Source organism: Pipistrellus kuhlii, unplaced genomic scaffold, assembly GCF_014108245.1.
Source record: "Pipistrellus kuhlii isolate mPipKuh1 unplaced genomic scaffold, mPipKuh1.p scaffold_m20_p_30, whole genome shotgun sequence".
NCBI classification, from domain to species: domain Eukaryota; kingdom Metazoa; phylum Chordata; class Mammalia; order Chiroptera; family Vespertilionidae; genus Pipistrellus; species Pipistrellus kuhlii.
In genome coordinates, this window is record NW_023425530.1 from 3,303,114 (window position 1) to 3,320,682 (window position 17,569).

The 17,569-nt window shown below is 45.6% G+C and overlaps 1 protein-coding gene and 1 pseudogene across 3 annotated transcripts in view; one reads left to right on the forward strand and one right to left on the reverse strand.

The window, feature by feature from the left end:
• The first annotated feature begins 1,010 nt into the window (after positions 1–1,010).
• The window catches only part of ADGRE1 (adhesion G protein-coupled receptor E1), a 64,318-nt gene continuing 47,759 nt past the window's right edge, over positions 1,011–17,569 (forward strand). For 2 of the 3 annotated variants that reach the window (XR_004991833.2, XM_036459681.1), the window contains exons 1-7: positions 1,011–1,085; positions 1,803–1,835; positions 9,929–10,075; positions 12,419–12,574; positions 12,695–12,814; positions 15,108–15,254; positions 17,045–17,194. Coding sequence is in view for 2 of the 3 variants with exons in the window: in XM_036459681.1 (XP_036315574.1) it covers positions 1,055–1,085; positions 1,803–1,835; positions 9,929–10,075; positions 12,419–12,574; positions 12,695–12,814; positions 15,108–15,254; positions 17,045–17,194 (784 nt within the window). In the remaining variant the exon portion in view is untranslated. Of the gene's footprint in view, positions 1,086–1,802; positions 1,836–5,123; positions 5,172–9,928; positions 10,076–12,418; positions 12,575–12,694; positions 12,815–15,107; positions 15,255–17,044; positions 17,195–17,569 lie in introns of those variants that run through there. The other variant, XM_045589178.1, reaches the window with a different exon arrangement.
• LOC118731257 lies at positions 4,168–5,617 on the reverse strand (annotated as a pseudogene).

Consider the following 17,569-nt stretch of genomic DNA (forward strand, 5'->3'; position numbering starts at 1 on the left):
CATCCACTGTGGGTTGGATCCCTGCCCAGTCTCACTAGCTTCCCCTCCCCTCCACCACTCCCCAGAGTTTTCTGAGAAACTGCTTTCACTAGAATCCTTGTCTCCTTGTCTGCTGCTGGGTGACCCTAATGAAGACATTCCTATATCTCCATGTGAATGAGATTGTGTGTGTGAGTGTGTGTGTGAGTATGTGTGTGTCTGTGTGTGTGTGAGAGTGTGTGTGTATGTGTGCATGGTGTGTGTGTGTGGTGTGTGTGTGTGTGTATGTGTGTGTGGTGTGTGTGTGTGTATGTGTGTGTGTATATGTGTGTGGATTGGGGCTAGGAGTGGTGGTGATGGCAGTGATGTGATCAGGTACAGAGAGAAGATGAAATAGTCAAATCTCTAAACTTGGCAGAGGGCTCTAGATTTGAATCCCTTTGAGGGCCCAGGTCCTCAAGCAGTCTTGGACGCGGGACATCTCCTCTCCAAAGCCTTCCCTTTTCATTTTTTGGTAAAATAAGTGGAGTCGTCACACTCTGCAATGCGATGTTGATGCTTCGATGTTGTTAAATTTTGTTAGCAGTGTGTCTAGCGCAGGGCCTGCCTGGTATGTGATAACGGGCGAAGAGGCCCTGGAGCTTGGGGCTTCCTTCTTTGGGGGGCACGCTCATTTAGTGTCGGCTGCAATAAAACAAGGTCATAAGAAATGGAGACAGATGATGGTTGGAAAGCAAAAAAGAACAGGGGGAAGGAGGGAGAGAGAGAGAGAGAGAGAGAGAGAGAGAGAGAGAGAGAGAGAGGGAGGGAGGGAGGGAGGGAGGGAGAGAGAGAGAGAGAGAGAGAGAGAGAGAGAGAGAGAGCGAGAGAGCGCAGACCAACTTCTCTTCCCCGCTGAGAAAGGAGAATTTGAGGGTTTGCACACTGTCTGCATGAGTGGCAGCAACTCAGCAAAAAAAGGTCCACGGGGTGCCAGCAGTAATTGAGCAACTCTGGCTCCGCCCCTGCTCCCCATCCCCTCAGAAAGCCCAGGGATGCAGACAGGGCCTCCTCTCTGAGTGACAGGAGCAGCGCGATGTGGACGCTCAGCCTGCTCCTCTTCTGGGGTGAGTGTGCTAGATTCTGTGGAACTCAGAAGGCTTTTCTGGGGAGGCTCAGCCACAGCCTGACCCACAGGGAGCTCTGACCCACGAGTTGCTCCTGGGAGACTGATCTGCTGGGAGGCAAGGGGTCCAGGCTGTGCCCCTGCCTCTGCCAGTCACTGCTTTCAGGCCAGCGAAACAGCTGAGTGGTGGGAAACAGCTGGGCGGTGGCTGTTCCTACCTGGTAAAGTGGATGGAGGGGGTGCCAAGAGTGGCTACCTGGACAGCTCCACATGATCTGGCAAAGTGTAAGATTTCAGAGCTGATGTAGGCAGCTCCCAGGAAGAGCCCGAGTTTTCCTTGTCAGATATGCATTCCCCCTGCTTTCATCACTTGCCCCCGAAATCGTTGGCGCTCGCCCTAACTGGTTTTGCCTAGTGGTTAGAGCGTTGGACTGTGGACTGAAGGGTCCCAGGTTCGATTCCGGTCAAGGGCACATGCCTGGGATGCGGGCTCCATCCCCAGTAAGGGGTATAAAGAAGGCAGCCGAAAAACATTCTCTCTCAGCATTGATGTTTCTATCTCTCTCCTCTCTCCCTTCCTCTCTGAAATCAATAAAAATATATTTTAAAAGAGAAAAAAATCGTTGGCACTTAGGGAAACATGGGGGCTGGCTGGGCCGCAAGGTGATTCCAAGCCAGATCTCAGGTGCATCTAATGACCTCTTTTCTCTGTTTGCAGGTTGGCAGCCCTGGTCAACACAGGTGGATTTGGGTAAGAGACTCCCCCTGATTGGAGGCAGTTGGACCTTGGATAAGTGCCTCTGTCCCTCAGTTTTGCCATCTGATTAATGGGTGTTGTAGGACCCGCCTGGTGGGATAGTTGTGAGGATTCAGCCCCATGTGGAGCTGTTCAGAGGGGTCTCTGGAGTCACACTTCCTGGGTTCGAATCTTGGTTCCAGTGCCATTGCCATGGGGACCTCGGGTGTTATAGTAAATTTCAGAGACTTTAATTTCCATGAAAATGAAGGTAAGAGGAATGGATCCCGGAGTTGTGTTTTTTAAATTTTATTTAAATCTAGTTGCTTTATTTTGCACTTTTAAAACTCACAAAAAAGATTCACAATATCTGCTTTCCCCTTTTGATCACCAAGGCTTTATAAGATAATGAAAATGTTATCACTTCAATTGGACATACTCAAAAACAATAGATATTTTACAAACAAAAATTTTTAACAAAGAACATTTAATTGCAAAATACACACTTGGGTAGACATCTGAATTAATCTATCCTAAAATTCAACTTTAAAGCTTAAAAAGAAACCCCACACAGACAGATTTAACACCAGAATAATGCTAGTGGCAAGCTTATTATAAACCACTTTAAAGGTTTAAATGTTACCTGTTGAACCTACATTTAAAGGCAGTTGTGAGTAAAAGTCCTATAATTGAATGAATTTCAAAAAGTGAACAACTCCTTTACCTCCGTGGTAGTTTCTCAAGTTGGTTTTTGTTTGTTTGTTTTGTTTTGTTTTTAAATTGTGACATTCTGACTAAAGAAATGGACCCAGGGGGAGAAACAAAATCAGTACTTTTATTCTTTCTAAGGTGGTTGTAAACAAACAAAATCATTGCTCATACGAATGAAGAATACCAGAGATGACACGAGGGGTTGAGTTGTGGCTATGCACAACATCTAAATAGCAAAGAATAACCATTCAAGGTGGTCTTATATAGGAAACGTAAGAAAATCATTGTTGCCTTCAATTTTACTTTAAATTTATGAAATGGCATACTACATTTTTTGAGGCACCTATTACAGGATGTGCTAAGATTATCTTATTCTGCTATTTCCATATTTAACAAAATGTTTATCTATTCTGGGTAGCTGTTAAGATAGTACCAATAAAGGCCACTAAAAATGACGCCAGAATCCAGGTGAGAAGAGAGTGGAAATGGAAAGACGATGGAAGGGTAATGACATTGGGTAGTAATAGCAAACATAATTTTAAGGTTTCCTAACAAATGCCACAAAAACATTCTTCTTTTTTTTCTTTTTTTTTTTTTTTTTCTTTTTTCTAAATGCCACTGGACAGCTGGAAGTGATCAGGAAATGAGTGGAATATCCTAATTGTCCCAGTTAGATTCCTAATTAACCTGTCGTTTGGATGGCTAGCTCATGAGGGATGGCTTACAGACTGCTTGGTGCGAGGCTTACTACTTACTCTGCTTTGTTTCTTCCAAGAGCACTTTTGAAAAGCTAAGAACCCTTTAGAAAAGCAGCAAAACAAAGAACTTTTTAGACTACAAGGGGATTAACCAAGGCATAATCAGTAAATAGTTTAACCATGGGTATGTTATCAGTCTTCTTTCTGGAGATAGGAAATATGGGCCAATAGCACACAAAAAAAAAAAAAAGAAAAAAGAAAAAGAAAAAGAAAAGAAAAGTAGCTCTACTGCTCCCTCAAATTCTAAATTTTTTCTCTCCCAATTAGAAATTTTACAAGAAATTTCAGCTTTAAAATGGCCCTCATCTTTCATCTCAAATTACCTTGATATGATGTTGTTTAAGACACACAAGAATTTCAGGATTATTTTAATAGGAGACATTAATTTAGGTTCCTTTGCTTAGAAAACAGGATTTTATTGTGAGGTGTCTTTTAAGGGACTTAAGTGCTCTAGGTACTGCCATGAGAATTTATACTCAAAGCAAGTATTCTCTAAGATACCAAGGTATTCAGTTTATTTGGATCTTATACTTAAACATATTAAAACTTACATAGCCTCAACAAGTCAAAAAGATCACAACTTAGAATTCTAACATTTTCACATGGTATCAATGACGATGATATGCAAAAAAACGTATAAATGCTTAAGTGGTGTGATCTCTAAAAATTACACTAGTGTGACCAAACAAATGATCGCATACTATCACAAGACTACAGCATATGAATAAGTACAGAAAACTGTTCTCCAGAACTTGAAACATCACTTGACCCATCTTTTTAGAGGGGGAAAAAGATAAGTAATTAATTAGAAGTCTTTACACGTAGATTTAAAAAATTCTAATTAAAATATCTTAAGACTATTTTAGATATTTATTTGATCTTGGAACTGTGGTCAACATCATAAAGTATTTCTCTTCATAAAAAAAATCCATATTTGAAGGATTTACACAACTGGGGGGTGGGAGGGGTTAGTGAGTTTAGTACCTTTTTTTTTTTTTTGCCTGAGCAAGTAAATTTTTAAAAAGGCTCTTCGAAGTCTTAACTAGAGGTGTCAAACTCTGCAATGAATGCTTGAGTTCTTCCACACACCGCTCACCTATTTCGTGTAAATTCTGTCTCAATGCAAACTGTATGGACTTTCCTAATGAAGGATCTTTTCCAATCAGCATTTTCCCAACCATCCCAAAAGTTTCACAGTCTTGTCAGTAAACCTGTTCAATCTCTCTTATTTTATTTTTTTAAATATATTTTATTGATTTTTTACAGAGAGGACGAGAGAGAAATAGAGAGTTAGAAACATCGACGAGAGAGAAACATTGATCAGCTGCCTCCTGCACACTCCTTACTGGGGGTGTGCCTGCAACCAAGGTACATGCTCTTGACCAGAATCGAACCTGGGACCCTTCAATCCACAGGCCAACGTTCTATCCACTGAGCCAAACCAGTCAGGACATCTTTTTAAAAACAAAAACAAACAAACAAACAAAAAACAAAACAAAACAAAACCCCATATATTTTTATTGATTTTAGAGAAGGGAAAGGAAAAGAGAGAAGCATCAATGATGAGAGAGAATCATTGACTGGCCACCTCCTGCCTCCTGCTTCCTGCATGCCCCCTACCGGGAATTGAGCTGCAAACCTGGGCATGTGCCCTTGACCGGAATTGAACCTGGGACCCTTAAATCCACAAACCAATTCTCTATCCACTGAGCCAAAGCAGCCAGGGAAATCTCTTTTGTTTTTGATGCTATTGCTTTGGAGCGGCTGTTTAGATGACTGTCTTCAAATAGTTCTATGCCATCTGCTGCATTTGACTCAGGTTCTACTGACTGGCCCATGAACAGTGGTACTGTGGATCCTGCCTCCTCCTCAGAAGCTTCAGGTACGTTCCTCTCATCTGCCATCTCTAGCTCTCCAGCAGCCCCCCGGCCTGCGTCCTTCTGAGTGAGTTGACCGGGGTTGCCTCAGGCCTTCGATGAAGGAGCTGCTGAGGAACCCGAGGGGGAAGTGCCTCTCAAAGTTTTCAAAGACCGACAGGGTCTTCTTGACCTCTTTCTGGCTTTCCTTCATGGTGCCATGTGCCATGAGCAGCAGCACGCATGGGTTTTCTAGACTGAGATGGATGGAAAGAGTGTGTTTTGCTTCTTTCTGGACAGAAGCTTCTACTACGCACGCTGGGGCCAGGTCTGCTGTGGGCAGAGTCCTTCCTGCCAATGGGCGATTCTCTGAAACACGAGTTTCTCTTTCATGAGGAGGCGCACCTCTGACATTATGGGAAGCGTGGACACTTTTTCTTCTAAAGCCACCTCTCATGTCCCTGTGCTCAGGCTGGCGGCGTCTGGAATGGCCATCTCTGGTCCACTGGGAGGGAGACATCTCTGTGCAGTGGGCCACCCCTTCCATCACCTGCCGAGCCGCGGTGGTTGCTTTGTCACCATGCCAACTGCTCTGTGGTGGCCATCCCGGGGGAGATCTGGAGGCCCCAGACGACATCGCATCTCTTCTGGGAGCCAATCTTGGGCTGTAACCGAGCATGGTCGTTTGGCTGGCCACACGTTTGCCAAGAGGATTAGTCCCCTTGGTGCCCTGGGGCCCACGGAGGCATTCAGGCCTCAGAATTCAGCTGCGTTCGGTGGGTCTCTCTGTAAGATGCCGGCTTCGGGACAGGCTCCGTGTTCCCGGCTGCTACCACGCAGGCTCCCATGGAGTGGTTAGAGGCCTGGTCGGTGTGTACTATTTTCCCAAACTCTACTGCGTCTGTTCACCCTCAAATGCAGAGGCGTAACTGCTGCCCGATTCAAATGCAGCACATGACTCCAAGTCCTGCCATGGAAAATGCCTGCTCGTTTGTGTCCCTCCCCTTCCCATACCCTACCCACCCTTTCCTATACCCTATCCCCCCTCTTCCCATACCCTGTCCCCCCCCTTCCCATACCCTGTCCCTGTCCCCGTCCCCTCTCACAAAGGGAAACCACGCTCACCCAATCCCACAGAGTTTTGATGAGAATAAAGGAAGGTCAGATAGAGGCAGTGCTGAAAACGGGATACAGTAAATGCTCGATTAAATTAGCCATCCCCCCCACCACCACCACCACCTCCTCCTCTTCTCCTTCCCCTCTCCTCCTCTCTCTCCTGTTCCATTTCCTCCTCAGAGAAATATGGATTCTCTGGTTCTTATGGTCGGGGCTGCAGATAATCCACAGCTGGTAGCCAATGCGGGGCCACAGCCAGGGACCAGGTCTCCTGGACTCCTCCCCAGCAGCAGTTCACTCCACTTGGCCCTTGTCTTGCATTCTGACGCGTGGTGTGACCCAGGGCAGGTTCACCCAATGCTCCCAGCATCCCTTTCCACGTCTGCACCCTGTGGTGGTAGCAGGTGCCAAAAGGAGGTTGCCCGACAATCCCAACTCGTCCCAGACTTGGGGCGTGAGGACCCGGGATACTGGACTCTGGGTGCTGGCACCCTGAAAGCCCGGGAAAAAGACTTGTGCACCACCTGTCAGTGCTACTGTGGGGACTGCGGGAAATGCATGGAAGGGACCTACGAAAGGAAAGTTCTGGTTATACTTGCAAAGCTCTCTCTGTCTCTCTAAGCCACGGTTTTTGCTTAGGTTAATTTAGTGACCACCAGTTAAGCTGTTTTGCTCGTGACTGAGCATCATGTGTGTCGCAGATGGACTGTTGAAGTGGCCATTGGCCTGGTCTCCCGGCTCCCTGCCCTGCCAGCCGTGGCCAGACAGCACCTGTGAGCATCTGAGTTGGTCTTGTCCTTCCTCTGCCCAGAGCCCTCTAGGGCTCTGACCTCCCTCAAGATAGAAGCCAAGCCAAAATTGGTTTGGCTCAGTGGATAGAGCGTCGGCCTGCAAATTGAAGGGTCCCAGGTTCGATTCCGGTCAAGGGCATGTACCTTGGTTGTGGGCACATCCCCAGTAGGGGGTGTGCAAGAGGCAGCTGATCAATGTTTCTCTTTCATCGATGTTTCTAACTCTCTATCCCTCTCTCTTCCTCTCTGTAAAAAATCAATAAAATATATTTTTAAAAAAGAAAAAGAAAAAAAGATAGAAGTTGAAGTTCTCCCCAAGGCCCATAAGACCCTGGATGGCCCGCCCCATCCCTGCTCTCAGCTCCTCCCTCCCTCACTCTATCCAGCCACATGGGCCTCATTGCTGTTCCTCCAAAACACCAGGCCCAGCCCTGCCTCAGGACCTTTGCATACCCTGGGCGTTTCACCTGGGATGCTCTTGCCCTGTATAGACACATGGATCCCTCCACCACCATCTTTGTGTTTCAGCTCCTTCAGTCATCTTTGCAGTGACTACCCTATTTTTTGACATAGTATGACTCACCCTCTCCTCTCTGGATTATCCGCTCTATGGTGGTTGATAATTTTGTGTCTTGTTCCACTGTTGAGTCTACCATGCCTAGAAGAATCTGGGCATATAGGAGGTATTTGTATTAGTCAGGGCTCTTCAGAGAAACAGAACCAATAGGATGGACATGTACATATCTTGATATAGGCATTCGTATATGGAGAGATCTATTACAAGGAGTTGGCTCACTTGATTAACAGCGGATGGCAAGTCCCAAGGTCTGCAGGGGGAGGTGCTCAGGTCCCGAGTCAGGAAAGGACTTGGGGAACCGAGCAAAGTGAGCTCGGCTGATGGGACAGGGCAGGAGATGAGCTGGAGAGGTGGACAGGTGCTTGGACTCAGGGGACTGGGCTGCTGTTCTGGTTGGGGGGGGCCTGGAGCAGTGGCAGATAGAGCTAGAGGAAGATAGAGCTTGGGAAGCTGAGCAGGGAGACCGCAAGGGGCGATGTGCCGGAAGTCTGCAGAGAGAAAGGTTGGCCCTGCAGATGAAAGAGGAAGCTGGAAATGAGAAGAGAGATACCATCTGAGTGCAGGAAAGGGAAATCAACAAGACATTCACAGGAGGCAAAAAAAAAAAAAAAAAAAAAGAACCCCCAAAACCCCAGTTCTCAAGATCTTAATCATGGTAATTCATCTATGATGCTTTTCTAGCACTTTCTATAAAGAGTTTTCCTATGATATCCCGTCCTATCAGTTGATGTCGGCAATATTGTTGACCCCTCTCTTTCTTTCACCCCCCCCACCCGGCCCATTGGCAAATCCTATTGGCGTTACCTTCAGAATAAAGCCAGAATCTCTTGCTTCCTTTGCTCCCACTGCTCACCTGGACAAGGGCAAAGGCCGTGTCACACTGCCGCTGGCCCTCTCCAGCTCATCTTCCCCACCAGTGGCCGGAAGGTCATGTAAATTCTGTCATGATGTGCCCCTCCTCTGCTCTAACCTCTCCCTGGGCTCCCATCTCTCTCCCATGAAAAGCTGAAGTTTTACAATGGTCTAGCACAGAGGTTCTCAACCTTCCTAATGCCACGACCATTTAATCCAGTTCCTCATGTTGTGGTGAGCCCCAACCATAAAATTATTTTCGTTGCTACTTCATAACTGTAATTTTGCTGCTGTTAATGAATAGTAATGTGAATATCTGTGTTTTCCGATGGTCTTAGGCGACCCTGTTGGTGGTTCTCAACTTGTGGGTCACTTAGGTTAATTTAGTGACCACCAGTTAAGTTGTCGTGACCCACAGGTTGAGAACCGCTGCTGTAGAACCTAAGACAATTGCAGGGCACAATGAGGGATGTGGGACTAATTATATAATCCAGAGGAAGATCTGTACCAAACATAACCGTGGAGATAGAGAGAAGTTAGTAGATGCAGAACGATATTTGGGAGAGAAAGGGAGAGTCAACGAGGGAGAGACTCACTGGATGTGTGGGTGAGGGCTAAACAGGGAAACTGAGGTACAGAGGTGAAATCACATGTTCCAGGGCTGGACTGGCTACAATGTATCTCAGGCCCTGCCTCTGACCTGCTGAATCAACATCTGATATTCCAAGCTCTCCTGGGGACCCCAGGCAAGACAAAGGCTACTGACCTGCGGCCACATGTGGAGTAGCAAGGGTCCAGGCCAGTGCATCTCACCCTTTCCTGGGCCCAAGATCATCGAGGATCTTGTTACAGCGCAGATTATGATCCAGCAGGTCTGGGGCAGGGCCTGAGATTTAGCTTTCACCAGGCCATAGACCACACTTTGAGAAAGAAGGGTTCTAGGCCTTCAGGGTCCTTGATGAGCATCCGTGGTCACTGTATCAGGATAGAGTTTTATTCTCTCACAGATCTGGAGGCCAGAGTCCAAAATTAGGTACTTCCTCCAGGGGAAGAATCTGTTCTCTGTCCCTCTCCCAACTTCTTCTGTTGCCAGCATTCCTTGGCTTGTAGACCCATCACTCTAACCTCTGCCTTCGATATCACTTGGTCCTCTCCCTATGTCTCTGTGCCTCTCCTCCCTTCCTTATAAGGGCACCAATCATATCATATTAAGGGACCATCCTACTCCAGTATGCTCTCATTTTAACTCACATCTTAATAACATCTACAAAGACCCTGTTTCCAAATAAGTTCATAGTCTCAGGGACCAGGATTTAGTACTTCAATAACTTCACAGGAGACACACTTTGACCCAAAACAGTTGCCTTCTTGTTCTCCCACTGGTTTTCCCTGCAGCCCCACTCTGGTGCTGGAACCTAAGATCTTCATTTTTTTTTTTGCTGCCTAGATGTGAACGAGTGCTGGGACACCACCACGTGTCCAGCTTATGCCACCTGCACCAACACTGTGGGGAGTTACTACTGTACTTGTAAACGAGGCTTCCTGTCCAGCAATGGACTGACACAGTTCAGAGGCCCAGGAGTGGAATGCAAAGGTGAGTGCACACCTCCTCAAAATCCTTTGGCATTCATCAGAAAGTTAGGTGTAAGCTCCTCCTCCTTCTCCTCTTCTCCTCCTCCTCTTCCTCTTCCCTCTTCCTCTTCCTCTCAATCTCTCTCTCTCTCTCCCTCTCCCTCTCTCTGTCTTCTCTCATGAAAATGATTCCTGGTTGCCAAAACCGGTTTGGCTCAGTGGTAGAGCATTGGTCTGTGGACTGAAAGGTCCCAGGTTCGATTCCGGTCAAGGGCATGTACCTTGGTTGCGGGCACATCCCCAGTAGGGGGTGTGCAAGAGGCAGCTGATCGATGATTCTCTCTCATCGATGTTTCTAACTCTCTATCCCTCTCTCTTCCTCTCTGTAAAAAATCAATAAAATACATTTAAAAAAAGAAAAAAAAAGAAAGAAAATGATTCCTGGTCACTAAAATTTTCAAAAATTAGAGACTGGCATTATAAAAAAATAAAGATCATGCTATTTATCAATATCCACTGATCTCATATTGGGGACCCTCCTTCTCAGTGTAGATAATAAGATTTTCTAACACTTATTAAAGCCCGTACAAGGGCTTTAGGTGCATTTTCCCACGTGATCAAGTGTCTCAGTGGGATGTGTCTCCATTGGACAGATGAGGGAACTGAGGCTCTGAGAGCTGAAATGACTTGTGTAGCATCATGCAGTTGAACTAAAATTCAAACCCAGATCTTTATGACTTTAATGGTGGTCTTTTAACACTCTAGTTGTGAGGTGCTGGGGAAATGAATTTAATCTCTCCAAGCCTCAATGTTTCTATTTGTGAAATAGGTATTTAAGAGCATCTACCTCCAAGGAGAGTTGGGACTATTAAGTGCAATAATGTTTGCAGTGCGCTAGGCACACATATAATCCTAAGAACTACTATTAACATAAATAATATAAACTCAAACAGTTCCCAGAATGAGCAAAGTTCTTTGTCTGCATTTCTTATATTTATACCCCAGTTCTCTGCTTGACAGTAAAGATCTGTCTGTGCCTTTGAATAAGATCAGGGGTCTGTAAACTTTTTCTGTGTGGGCCCAGATATTTTGGAGGTTGTAAGCCATGCAAGTTTCTATCATGACTACTCAATGCTCCAGCTGTATTGTAAAAGCAGCTGTAGATGATACATAAATGAATGTATGTGACTGTGTGCTAATAAAACTTTATTTATAAAAAATGGATGAGGTGGACTGAATTTGACCGTGGACTGTAGTTGGCTGAACAAGATAAATCATTTCTATCATTCTAGCTCCCAAACATCTCTTTCTTTGTGCTATGGTTCATGGATTATTCAGTGAGCTCAGTAGTGCTGGTGGGCCCTGGTTTTTAAATTTGGGGTGAAATGCACATTCCTCATCTAGAAAGTGGTGGATACTACAGCCAGGATTTTGTCCATTCTATGTCTGTGACCTATACAGTGTATCAATAGATATTTGTCAAATGAAAGAACATGTTATTCTTTATGTATCTCCAGATTTAATCATCCTGTTATTAACACTTAGGTTGTTTCTAAAGTTTTATAACTTCAAGCAAAGCTGGGATGAATATCCCTATGATCTTATCTTGGTGGACAGTGGAGTTCCAGATTTCTCTTTAGGAGAGGTGCAATTTGCCAGGAGAAAGCTTTAGGAGATTTGTCTTGAAGTTTTATTTGCATGACAGGTATGTAGCAAGTGTTAATTTAGGGTGGCTTGATACCATGGTACCACAATTGCACAATTCTATGGGTGTTTCAATGAGTAAATTCCTAGAGGTAGTTTTGCAAAGTGTTCTCGACTGGTTAATAGACAACTGCAAACTTAGTGGCTAAAACAATAACAGTCATTTATTTTGCTCATGAATGAATCCACAGTTTGGGCTGAGTTTGGTGAGGACAGCTTGTCTCTGTTCCATGCAGTGTCAGTTGAGTTGGCTCACGTGGGAGTTAGAGGATCCACTTTGAAGAGGGACCCACTCACATGGCTGGCAAGCTGGTGCTGGCTGTTGGCTGGCTGCCCCGCCAGGCCTGTGGCTGGAGGTCTTAGTTCTCCATGCGGGCTGCTTTTTCATGACTGGTTGGGCTTCCTCACAGCATGGCGGCTGAGTTCTAAGAATGAGCATCTGAAGAGAACAATGCACGCTTTTTTTTTTATAACCTTGAGTGTCACTACCACCATAGTCACAAGCATGCTTAGATTCAAAGGGAAGGAACATAGACCTGCTGCTTAAATTCACACTGAATGAAGGGCATAAGAAATGGAAGACTTTATAGCCATCTTTGGAAAATACAGCCTTTTATACAAGATGAGGCAGATTTGTAACTCTGTCTTTTTCTCTGTCTAGATGTAGATGAATGTTCTTCAGGTCCCTCAAAATGTGGTCCTAACTCAGTCTGCAAAAACCTGCCGGGGAGGTACAAGTGCAGCTGCTTGCCTGGCTTCTCTTCTCCCACTGGAGATACCTGGAGCCCAGGAAATCCAGGTTATTTCTCCTGTACAGGTAATGCTCCTGGGCTCTGCATGGGTCTTTGGTGGATAGCTACCACTGAGTTGGGCACATAAGTATTTAACCTTAGACGGCCAATCTTTTGTCTGCCCACTCTCTTCTGCTGCTCCTCAGACATCGATGAGTGCCTCGACAGGGGAGTGTGTCCAGAGCATTCTGAGTGTGTCAACTCTTTTGGAAGCTACAGTTGCCCCTGCCAAGATGGATTCATCTCTAACAACTCTCTCTGTGAAGGTATGGGGGACCTGCTCTTCTTTGTTTACCTGTTTAATGAAGCATCACTTAATTTGATGATCCTACGAGATCGGGATGCTGATCCTCATCTTAAGACTGAGAAAACTGTGGTTCAGAGAGATGAAGTCACTTGCTCAAGGACACACAGCCATGAAAGTGGAAGAACTGGGATTTGAACACCTGTTGAGATCTTACGATGAATTAAGCAGTGGGGTCAGAAAGTACTTGAGAGTATGGGAGGCTGGCCAGTGCTCTTTCTCCCAGGGGCATTGGCCATGTCTGGAGACATTTTTTATGGCCACAACCGGTGGTGATGGTGAGGTTGTGTGTGCTATTGTCATCTAGAGGGTAAGGCACATTACAATGCACAGGACAGCTTCTCACAATAAAAAGCCACCTGATGGTAGGCAACGGTGCACTGGCTGCCACGATGAGAAGTTAACTTCAGACCGAAGAACAAAGCAGGCAACTCCATAGAATATGATAGAACTTATTAGAGGTTACTTACTTACAGGAAGATTAGATCAGAGCAGAACAGACAGCCTAACAGTCTGCATGGATTATTCCCCACTTCCAGACCCCTGTTACAGTGTTGTTGTTGTTGGCTTTTTTAAATGTATTTTATTGATTTTTTTTTTACAGGGAGGAAGGGAGAGGGATAGAGAGTTAGAAACATTGATGAGAGAGAAACATCAATCAGCTGCCTCCTGCACACTCCCTTCTGGGCATGTGCCTGCAACCAAGGTACATGCCCTTGACCACAAGCCGATGCTCTATCCGCTGAGCCAAACTTGTTAAGGCTATTGTGCTTTTTTATAGTATAACTCAGGTACTAATGATTAAAAAGACAAAGGGACACAAAAATGCAGTATAGCAAAGCCAGGGGCCATTTCTCCTTGTGGTCTTGTGACAGATGGCCAGTTTGATATTTATCTTGGTTGCCCTGGCATTTCAGCAATTATTAATGAAAATATTTGTGGCTACATTTTAAGGAACATAGATATTCATCAACCAGAAGGCTTTGATCTGCTTGCTAAGGACAATGAGGTTAATCACAGCATGAAACTTAAAATGAAATGAAATCTGGATGCAGAAATGGAGTTGGTTTTGTTCACACCTAAATCCATACAAAAATGATCCCATTTCAAATGGCAGTAGTGCTAACGTCGAGACACTCTGTCATAGAGAGACCCAAACCTCAGAACTTTCTTCTAAAATGCATTTAAATTAAGATCTGAAAGTTTCCCTTGATCCTCTATCTCCCTCCATATTAAATCAGTCATCATGTCTTGGGTGATGGAGCTAGTAAATGGTCTGGAATCTCCATTCTTCTCCATCTTTGGTCCAAACACCATATGGTTTACAGCAGTTTCTGTCTTGCTCTTTGATTCCGTCCCCAACATTGTGGTCAGAATATTCTCACCAAGAGGCAGGAAGTCTGGTGCAGTCTGTGTTCTCCACGTTCATTTAGAGAGGATGACTGCATGACATGCTCCTTATATTCTCTTGTCTTGGAGCCAGAGATGTTTGAAGTCAGTCCATTTGCAGCAGTTAGCTACTGCTGACTAACAGATAACCCTAAAAGTCAGTGGTTAAAAACCAGCGCCATTTATTTAACTCTCAGTTCCATGTCTTGACAGTTGAGGTTGGGCCTTGCTGGCCAGTTCTTTGAGTCTCAACTGGATTTGTTCATGGGTCTGTGGTCAGCTGGGGGTCAGTTTTGCTGATCTTGGTTGGGCTGTCCACATATCTGGAGGCCATCCATCTCTCTTCCACTTTGTCCTTTATTCTTCGTTAGGCCAGACTAGGGTTTGTTCATATGGCAGAAGCCCCAAGAATGAACAGAATACAAACAACCCTCTAGAGGTATAAGTTTGGAGCTGGCACCACATCACTTTCGCTACATTCTGTTGGCCAATGCAAGTCACTGGGCTGGCTAGATCCAGGGGTGGGGAAACAACTCCACAGCTTAAAAGAGAGGAGTGGCAAAGCCCACATCCCAGGATGTAGATACAGGGATCAGTGAAAGACTATGAACACCTCTGTAATCTATGATCCTTATGTTTTGAAACTATTTTGCCACCTTTTTCCTTACACACTGTTGGCCAAAAGTTATTCTCCCAGGGCGCATCTCACTGCCCGGGAGGTGAAGAAGAAGGGGGAACATGGGTATTGGGAAGCAGCACTACTGTGTGCCATTGATTAGGAACATGTAGAGGGGGTTTCCTGTTTGCAGTCTCCTGTCCTCAATTCCTCATCTGCCTTGATCTGGGTTTTCATTTCCACTCATTAGAGGTGGATGAATGTGCCGATCCCAGAGCTTGCCCGGAGCATGCGACCTGCCACAACAGTTTTGGAAGCTACTCTTGTGTCTGCAACCCAGGATTTGAATCCGACAGCGGAAACAGGAGTTTCCATGGCCCAGGGGGGATGTGTGAAGGTAGGTGAAGGGGTCTTTTGGTGATCAGGGTCCAAGCCTGTTTGCATAGACTGCAGTGGTGGGGCAGGAATTAGGGTGGATCTCAGCTGAGTTCAAAGCCCTCATCTACAAAGGTGAAGCCAATCATCATTCATTTTTTCTTTCATTTATTCATGCACTCATTCAGCAAATAGTCCTGGAGCATGTACTTTACGTGAGGCGCTATTCTAGGGATTGTGGATACAGTGGTGAAAAACACCAGCAAAAATATTTGTTTTCCTATAGCTTATCATCTCATGTGGAGGGAGACAGGTAACAAAAATAAATGTGTGCATGTATTGTGTGTCTGGAATAGTTAAAGGAGATGAAGACAAATTAGGCAGGGAAGGCAGATAGAGAGTGCTGGAGTGGGTTTCTAATTTTATTAGAGCAAAGGCTGCAGCGAGAAGTGGATATTTGAGAAAGATCTGAAAACACTGAGGGAGGGAGATATTGGGTATCTGGGGAAGGGTACAAAGGCCTGGAGGCAGGATCTCAACCAAGGCCCTAAGCTCTTCCATATGTGACCTCTTTGGTAGTGTTGGTGATATTTTACAGATGAGGAAATGGAGCCTCCATTGTGGTGGAGTCACTCTTCCAAGGAGTTAGGAGGGTCAGCATCTGAACTATGCCTCAGGGTGGCTTCACACCCAAGATGTCCTGTCCTCCAGGCCTCCACTCTGATACCTCTTAGTTGTTATTATTATTAACTAGAGGCTCAGTGCACGAATTCGTGCACCAGTGGAGTCCCTTGGTGTGGTCTGTGGGATCAAGCTGAAACTGGCTCTCCAACATCTCCTGAGGGGTCCCAGATTGGGAGAGGGCACAGGCCAGGCTGAAGGACCCCACCAGTGCATGATCAGGGCCAGGGAGGGTCACAGAAGGTTGGCCAGCTGGGGAGGGACCATGGGAGAGCTCCATGGTGTGTCTGGCACATGATGGCCAGATGGCCAGACCCCAGCAGCAAGCTAACCTGCCGGTCAGAGGGTCTGCCTCTTGATGGTCAGTACACATCATAGCGAGTGGTTGAGTGGGCTTAGCATATCATTAGCATATTACACTTTTATTGGTTGAACAGATGACCAGACATTTAGCATATTAGGCTTTTATCATATAGGATAATATATGATTCCTTGGAGAGGGGCTGGTATTCACCAGGGAAAGAAGAAGTGAATGAGCTTGAGTTCTGAGGGAACACAGATGAGAGAGAAGAGTCTTCATGTACTTATAGGTAATCAACAAATCTGGATCCCTTGTTATACAGGGAGTAGAAGGAGAAGATGAGGGAGGTGAGCTTAGCTGGGAGCAGGCTCTCAGGGTCTCATTGGTTCTAATGAGGAGTTTGGGGTCTTACCCTGAGCCATGGGGAGCCTCTGGTTGCGTGGGTTATAGACATGCATTTGAATACTTCCCTCCATAGCGATGAAAACGTGTGTAAGAAGGTGAGACAGGGTCAGGAAAACCCCTTGACTCTGTCCCTGGTGGGCTGTGTACTACTGTTATAGCCTCAGCATTCTTCATCTTTATGACTTAGACCCATGGTCCACAAACTGCAGCTCGTGAGCCACATGAGGCTCTTTGGCCCCTTGAGTGTGGCTCTTCCACAAAATACCATGGCCTGGGCAAGTCTACTTTGAAGAAGTGGCGTTAGAAGAAGTTGAAGTTTAAAAAAATTGGCTCTCAAAAGAAATTTCAATCGTTGTACTGTTGATATTTGGTTCTGGTGACTAATGAGTTTGTCGATCACTGACTTAGATCAATTTTCTGCTTAGATGTGAATGAATGTTCCAGAAACTCAACTCTTTGTGGTCCCAATGCTGTCTGCACCAACATCCCAGGAGAATACAATTGCTCCTGCCTGCCTGGGTTCATTTCACCTCATTTATGGACCCCCAAGCAACCAGAGGCTTTCAAATGTACAGGTAATTCTCCCAGCCATGAGGAGGACTTCTCAATGGTTGTCAAATGACCCTGAAATGCAATAGCATATAACAATAACCCTTTGTTCTTGCTCGTGATTTTACAGGTTGACCACATGGGTTTTCTGAGGATGACTGGCAGATCCAAAATGGCCTTGTTTATGTGGCTGGTAGTTGGTGGTTGTCTCTGGCTGGGAGCTTAGTTGGGTCCCTAATGATCATCATGGGCCTTTCCACATGGCTGCTTAGGCTTCCTCATGAAATGGCCACTGGTCTCCAAGAAGGAATGGTCAAAGGGGCAGAAAGCAGAAATGCCAGTTCTCATAAGACCTGGGCTCAGCAGTTTTCTAGCACTTTTTATTGGTCACAGCCTAGGTT